The sequence below is a fragment of the Lactuca virosa genome, chromosome 8, assembly GCF_052849685.1.
Source record: "Lactuca virosa cultivar CGN04683 chromosome 8, Lactuca_virosa_CGN04683_v6, whole genome shotgun sequence".
Classification (NCBI taxonomy): Eukaryota; Viridiplantae; Streptophyta; class Magnoliopsida; order Asterales; family Asteraceae; genus Lactuca; species Lactuca virosa.
In genome coordinates, this window is record NC_136433.1 from 216183742 (window position 1) to 216192368 (window position 8627).

The 8627-nt window shown below is 40.9% G+C and overlaps 1 protein-coding gene across 1 annotated transcript; it reads left to right on the forward strand.

Moving 5' to 3' along the window:
• The first annotated feature begins 3226 nt into the window (after positions 1 to 3226).
• On the forward strand, positions 3227 to 3964 carry LOC145131250 (uncharacterized). The gene is made up of 2 exons (XM_079065969.1): positions 3227 to 3422; positions 3531 to 3964. The coding sequence occupies exons 1-2, from the start codon at positions 3227 to 3229 to the stop codon at positions 3962 to 3964; spliced, it is 630 nt and encodes a 209-aa protein (XP_078922095.1).
• Positions 3965 to 8627: the final 4663 nt, after the last annotated feature.

The window sequence follows — 8627 nt, forward strand, 5'->3', positions numbered from 1 at the left end:
TTTCTTACAAAATTGTTTTCAAGAAATTAAACTTTGGTTTCTTTTTGAAAAACAATTGTTACCATTCCCTCAGTTTGAGTTCTGACACACCCAGAAGTGTGTCTGAATCTCTAAAACCAAGGCTCTGATACCAACTTGTAACGACCCAATTTTCATAAAATTTTTAAACTTTTATTTTCATAACATCAACCATAGTAATTATAAAAAGCCCAATACATATCCATGTTATTTTTGAAATTCAGAGAACAAGAGCTAAATGTGAAAACATCGGAGAATGCATGCCTCGTCATCAAGCCAGGCCTTTGCCCTTATCAATAGAAGCACCTGAAACATACAAATAAACTGTAAGCACAAGCTTAGTGAGTTTCTCATTCACACAAATCATATAATCACATAATGTCATGCTCATACATATACATACAAATTGCCATGGACTCCCTCCATGGTCTTCAATGGAATGCCATGGGCTACCCCCATGGCCTTATATCTTCATGCCATGGGCTCCCCCCATGGTCTTCACATAAGCCCATACATAAATCAAATAACATACCATTTCCCATTCAATACAAACATATCATATTAATTAATGGGCCGACCTTGGTGCCTTCGACCCATGAGTGTGGTGAGAAGACTCACCTTAATACTCGCACGGAAGCTGAGTAGGTCGAGATTCCAATATCCGCTCTACACAACCCTAAAACATAAACAATTTCCTTAATTGCAACTCAACATGCCCCAAAACCCATAAAGGTCAAACTTGGTCAAAAACCAAGGTCAAAGTTCAAAGTCAACATCCTGAGTTGACCCAACTCGCCGAGTTGTCTCTTCAACTCGTCGAGTTTCCCTAATTCCTGATCTAATCACGAAAAATCCCATCAACTCGTCGAGTTCACCAATGAACTCGCCGAGTTGGCCAGGAATCCAACCTCTTAATGCATTAAGCTGTTTCCAACGGATCCAAGGGCCCCAAACCTCAAATCTCTTCCAGAATGATATCAAAAAGGGTAAAGTTTCCAGCTTTACCCTCAAGAACCATCCAAAAGGCGTCAAACTCAAACCCTAGGTTCTTTAAAGAGGGTCTTGACCCATTAAGCCCTAAAACTCCCATATCAACATCCCAAAACACAGATCTGATGTCACAAGGTTGGCAAAACACGTAAAGTCTCCAAATTTACGTCCATGCATGCTAGAACACACTCTAAGGCTCATTAATGACTTAATAAGGGTCTTATTGCATAAATGGGACATAGGGACCCATAAAGTTTGCAACTTTAAGCCCAGAGATATCATGAAGGGGTCAGATCTAGCTTAACAACCCCTGGAATCCACATCTTATTGGATAACTCAACCAAAACCCCAAAATCATGCTTAAACTTCAAATAGGGAGATCTAGATGAATACATGACAAGGTGACGACTTTATACCTAAAAAATGCTGCCTTTGAAGAAGAGTTTCTGGATCTAAGGCCCTTCCTCCAAGCTAGATGCTTCCCTCTTCCAAGTTCCTTTCAAGAATCACCAAAAACCACTCTCTAAGCTCACCACACACAAGCTTGCAGAATGAAACACAAATCTAGGGTTTTCTGGACAGGGAGGCTGGTAAGGAGGCCAGCCAAAAGGGTTTAAGTCCTTTATACAGGGTGCAACACCCTAAAATTAGGGTTTCATTTTTGGTCGTCAACTCGTCGAGTTGGGACTCCCTGACTCGTCGAGTTGGATCCTTAAACTCCGCGGCCAAAAAGATTCCTACACGGCGAGTTGAAGCTCCCCAAATAGTCGAGTTCCAGCCCAAATCCTTAAATTATTGAGAAATGAATAATACCTGGACCAACCGTTACACCAAGATGGACCGTAAGTTTGTCCGTTATACACATAAAATATATCTTTACTAACACAGATTCATTAAACATCTTTTGACCCTATTCTTTAATAAGTAGGGCGAATATAGTAAAGGTTAAGCTACATATAATGCAACGGACACACCACCAAATTGTGATGATCTATTATGCGTTGAAGAGAAAGTATATAATATATGTTTCTCGATTAAAGTTGGTTCATTTGGCTGCATGTAAGTTGTATTTCTATTTTTTAAAATTTCGTACTTGAAGTAATATAAATATAACTAAGTCAAACCGTTTATTAATTATTATCTTAGTTTCAGTAAATGTTTTGATTTCAACCGATTTAACCAACATAGTGTTCGAACCGAGGATGGCGGAAACATCTAACATCAAAGTTATGCCAAGAATAATTTTTAATTTCATGTGTTTGACTTGTGTGAAGCAGCAGGAGGGGTGCTGCAAGTCTTGATCGGATTCAAAAGAGAAACACATGAAAGGAAAAAATTCAAAAGGTGAGAAACATAGTATTTGTATTTATGTTCTACTAACGATGAGATAGAGGAAAAAACTCATTGAACATTTATTCAAAATTAAAGATCATGGTAATCTTTACCAAATAAAATGAATGGTATGCTAAATATATGAGATAAATGTCTATTATTTAGTGAGTAGATGCATTTCAATTATGGTTGATTAGAGACTTTGGCATATAATAATGTATTTAAAATTGAATTCCTAAATCACAACGATTAAATGTAGAAAATATAATTGTGATAGAATTTAGGGAGTATATGTGTTTCAATTATGGTTGATTAGAGATATTTTTGTTATAAGATAATGTATTTAAAATTGAATTCCTAAAACTCAGCCATTAAATATAGAAACTATGATATAATCCCATAAATTAAGCGTAATATGAAGGTTATTTGTTCAAACAAAATCAAATTAGGAAAATATTATCTAATAAATAAGACAGTATAATATGTGTAATTTATTTCCTTGTGAAAATCACGACTTCACCGAAATTATGACCTTGTGGGTTTAGGTTAACTAATTAATATCATATTAAATATAAATCTTTATATAAAAACCGATTATTAGTTAGTTATATAATTTATTTGATTATGTTGATTAAGACTTTAAGCAAAATATTTATACTTTATGTATAAGCTATCAATATTAATATAATTATCACCAACATTTTGTTTTTTATTTTTTAATTTTATGTATTTTTTTCTTTCTAATATTAGATTTTAATGTAGTTTTATTATCACTATTATTATAATTAACTTGAATGAGGATTCATTTTGTTTAATCGCGCCAGACGAAAATCTTGTTGTACAACTGAACAAAGCCAGTCTTATCATTTGGGATGAAGCTCCGATGATGCACCGTCATTGTTTTAAAGCACTTGATAGGACACTTAGAGACATTATCCGTTCATCGGATAGGAATAAACCATTTGGAGGCAAGACCATTGTATTTGGAGGTGACTTTAGACAAATTCGTCCAGTAATACAAAGAGGCAATCGTTCGGATATTGTGCAGACATCGTTGCATTCATCAAGATTATGGCGTGAATGTACATTTTTACGTTTAACAGTAAACATGAGGGTTCAGGTTGGTTGTCCAACTAATCATTTGGATGAGACAAAAGTATTTGCTGAATGAATTCTTAAAATTGGTGAAGGCAATACTGGTGGTGCTAATGATGGTGAAGTTGAAGTTGAATTTCTAGAAGATGTTATCGTTCACTCTACAGGTGACTATATTCATTCAATTGTATCGACCATTTGTCCATCTTTTGAAAACCATATTGATGATCCATCATATTTTCAAGATAAGGCTATTTTGGTCCCTATAAATGAAGAAGTCAATGCTATCAATGACTACATGTTAGGGTTGATGAAAGATGAAGGGAAAACTTATCTGAGTTCGGATTCTTTATGTGAGACAGAGTCATCAGATTGTTTTGAGGAATCAGTTTACTCTCTGAATGTACTGAATGCTTTTAAGGCATCTAGAATTCCCAACCATAAACTTACACTAAAAACAGGTGTTCCGGTCATGTTGGTTCGTAATATTGACCAAACCAAAGGTCTATGCAATGATACCAGGTTATAAGTAGGCTCAGAAAACATGTTATTGAGGCACGAATTATAGTTGGTAGCTTCGTCAATGAAACTACTTATATACCTCGCATGAATTTTACTCCGTCTGATAAAAGAGTCCCCTTCCGTTTTCAACGGAGGCAGTCGCCCGTAGCTGTTTGTTTTGCTATGACCATTAACAAGAATCAACGACATGCATTATCAATTGTTGGATTGTATTTACGTAGACCCGTCTTCACTCATGGTCAGTTATATGTAGTTGTTTCTCGCGTGATAAGTAAAGAGGCTTGAAGGTACTCATATGTGACGAGGAAGGTCGTCCAACCAATAAAACAAAAAATGTTGTCTACAAAGAGGTCCTTCACCAATTATAGATAATCAGAAGTTTCATTTTATTTTTTTAGACATTATAATAATCAATAACAATAAGTCTCTTTATGTTACTTTAACTTATTTTTTTATGTGTTTCCCCGTGTTTGACACGGGTCATAATCTAGTAAAAGATAAATAAAAATGGTATAAAAGTCACTTTATATGGGTCATGGACCATCTACATAAAAAAATTGAAACCACAGAGACCATAATGTAACGGAAAAAAGTTAGGAACGAAACATAGGAATCTGGAAAATCACAGGGACCATTTGTGCAATATTGTTTTTGTCTATATCCTTCTAAACTTTCATAATTATGTTTATATCCTTATAAAACTTTAAATTGCCATGTATAACCTTGTCAAACCTATAAACCCACAAATATACTCAAATACTTAATTTAGTCATAATTATCTATATAAAAAATCAAAAACATTATCTTTAAATTAGATTATAAGTAACTTACTAAAATACGGATTTACAATTCTTCCAACAATCGATCTCCTTATTCACAATATCGTTATTCACAACTTGTCGCTTCATATTATGCATAATCGATTAACAAAACCTTGTGATTACATATTCCTAATTGATTGCTAAACAATATATTTCATCTCTTACAGTTAATTTAGGAGGCATGTAATTATTCTCCTCTAAAAAATTTGTTGTGAAATGAATATGTAATTGGTGGTTATGTAATGAGAGTTGCAGCTCCAAACAAGTGAGTTCAATCGTTGTTATTGATCGACATCTAGGAAGTAGCTATCAATATTGATCTCTCACCTCGGGTATCTCGGATGATCTCTCACACGGATATACTGATCTAGCCCCCGCCTAATCACATACAGAATATCCTTAAATAAATAATGGCTCTCAAAGGCTAGATTAAATCCCCTTCTACAATCCCTCGGAAGGGTAAAAGACCATTTTACCCCTCCTTGACCCAAAAGTCCAAATGTTGACCAAAACCCTAAAAGTCAATGAAAGTCAACGGTCAAACTTTGACCCGACTCGTCGAGTGCACTTGGGCGACTCGGCGAGTCCATGCGGGTCCTCTGACTCCTTCTAGCCTTTCTTGGCTCGTCGAGTCATCCTTCCACTCGACGGGTTCCTCCTGTCATGAATCGCGGGGCAACCCCGACTCGACTCGTCGAGTCCACTTATGGACTCGGCGAGTTGCTCCCATAACATCTCTCAAATGACCTTCTGAGGTCAGATCTGCTTTTCTAAACTATAGATCTGACCTCCCCAAGACCAATAACCACGTAAAGGTCGAAACTTGACTCACATGCAAGGCACCCAAGGCTTTCCTTGGTGAAATAGCTTCTAAAATGGCAACCTAGTCTCCTTTCCTCCATAAACCAACATAAAGCAGAATGGGGAAGGTTCTCTGGACCTCTATGGGTCCAGATCTGAGGTCTAACCCAGCAAGGGACCATAAACTCAACTTTTCAAGCCCTAAAAGGTTATAGAAAACCCTAAATCATAGATCTTAACCCAAAACAGAAAGGAAGTTCGATTTGATACCTCAATAGTGTAGATCTAAACTTGAAAACCCTGAATCCACAACTCCCTTGACCTCCTCTTGTTGGAAACCACTTCTCCTTTGCTAAAACACACAAGAAATGGTGAATTAGCCTTCCTCTTGCACCACAAATGCTCTCTCTGCTCTCTAGGGTTTCTCAGGGGTGAAGTGGCCGCAATGGAGGCTATAAAGGCCTTTAAATAGGGCACAAACCCCGAGAATTAGGGTTTCAATTTACAGCGCGGACTCGCCGAGTCCATGCATCGACTCGTCGAGTCCTTCATTAAATCAGACAAGAAATGCGCGCTCCTACTCGGTGAGTCTGAGAGCCTACTCGCCGAGTCCCTCCCTAAAACTCAAGATAAATACTTAAAATAAGATACTTGGGAATCCGGATGTTACAATTCTCCCCCACTAGAATCAGACTTCGCCCTTGAAGTCTTGCTCAGCAAACAACTCTGGATGCTGCTCCCGCATCTCCAACTCCGGATCCCAAGTCAGCTCGGACCCTTTCCGATGTTGCCACTGGACCTGCACCAGGGACACTTCCTTGTTCCTCAGAACCTTGATCTTCCGATCCCGGATCACGATTGGCCTCTCAGCATAATTCAGGCTCGCATCTACCTGAATATCCTCCAGTGGTACCGCTGCCGACTCGTCGGCTATACACTTCCTCAACTGAGACACGTGGAAGGTATCATGAATCTGGCTCAACTCCGCAGGTAGCTCCAACCGATACGCTACCCTGCCCACCCTCGCGGTCACCCTGAACAACCCAATGTACCGGGGCCCCAACCTGCCCCTCTTCCTGAATCGAATCACTCCTTTCCAAGGAGACACCTTCAGGAGTACAAAGTCTCCCACCTGGAACTCCAGCTCGGATCGTCGCCTATCCGCATAACTCTTCTGGCGACTCTGAGCTGTAAACAACCTCTGCCTGACCTGCTGTATCTGCTCAGTCGTCTGAAGCACTATCTCGGTGCTGCCCATCACGCGCTGCCCTACCTCTCCCCAGCAAATGGGAGACGACATCTCCTACCATACAATAACTCGAAGGGAGGCATACCAATACTCGAATGGTGGCTGTTGTTATAGAAAAACTCAGCCAACGGCAAGTACGTGTCCCAAATTCCTCCGAAGTCCAACACACATGCTCGAAGCATGTTCTCAAGCTTCTGAATTGTCCGCTCACTCTGCCCGTCCGTCTGTGGGTGGTATGTGGTACTGAAATGCAGCCTCGTACCTAACTCCTCATGGAACTTCTTCCAGAACCTGGAAGTGAAACGTACACCTCGATCTGACACAATCGAGATCGGTACTCCATGACGCGATACCACCTCTCTCACGTACAACTCAGCCAACCTCTCAGCAGAAAAGCTCTCATTGATAGCAAGGAAGTGAGCGCTCTTCGTCAACCGGTCAATGATCACCCAAATTGCATCGACACCCCTCGCGGTCCTTGGCAATTTGGTGTTAAAATCCATGGAAATATGTTCCCACTTCCACTGGGGAACCTCAAGTGGCTGCAACTTGCCATGCAGACGCTGGTGCTCGGCCTTAACCCTGCGACAGGTCAAGCACCTCTCAACAAACCATGCAACATCCCTCTTCATACAGGGCCACCAATAGTCTTTCTTCAAATCCAAATACATCTTAGTGGCTCCGGGATGGATCGAGAACCTCGATCTATGCGCCTCCTCCATCAGAATGGTACGTGTCCCGCCTGCATACGACACCCAAATCCGACCTTGAAAGGTCATTAGCCCTCGGCTATCGGTAACGAACTCAGACACCTGCCCGATCACCCGCTCCCTCTTGCGGTTCTCCGGTATCACGGCCTCTGCCTGGGCCTCCCGAATGGTGTTCAACACCGGAGTCATCACTGTAAGTCGCATATAAATGTCTCGAATCGGGGCACTCTCCGCCCTACGGCTCAGGGCATCAGCTACAACATTAGCTTTGCCCGGGTGGTACAGGATCTAACAATCGTAATCCTTTACCACGTCCAACCATCTCCTCTGGCGCATATTCAGATTGGGCTGATCCATCAAATACTTCAAGCTCTTGTGGTCCGTGTATATGGTACACCGAACCCCATATAAATAGTGACGCCATAACTTGAGGGCGAACACCACTGCCCCCAACTCCAGATCGTGGGTGGGATACCTCATCTCATGAGGCTTCAGCTGCCTCGATGCATACGCTATCAAATGTCCCCTCTGCATAAGTACTGCACCCAACCCCGATATCGATGCGTCACAATACACCACAAAATCCTCCATCCCTTCCGGGAGGGCTAACACCGGGGCTTCGCATAATCTCTGGCGAAGTGTCTCAAACGAGGTCTGCTGCTCCGGACCCCATGAAAAAGCAACACCCTTCCGGGTCAACCTGGTGAGAGGCAAGGCGATCTTGGAGAAATCCCTGATAAATCTCCGATAATAGCCGACCAAGGCCAGAAAACTCCTTATCTCGGTGGGGGATCTCGGCACCTCCCAACTCATCACAGCCTCAATCTTGGCCGGGTCGACTAATATCCCGTTCTGGTTAACGAGATGCCACAAGAACTGGACCTCTCGTAACCAGAAATCGTACTTGGAGAATTTGGCGTAAAGCCTCTCCGACCTCAATACTCCGATGATCTCTCTCAAATGCTCCTCATGCTGCTCTCTGGATCTCGAATACACCAAAATATCATCAATGAACACGATCACTGAACGATCCAACATCGGCCTACACACCCTGTTCATGAGATCCATGAACGCTACCGGTGCATTGGT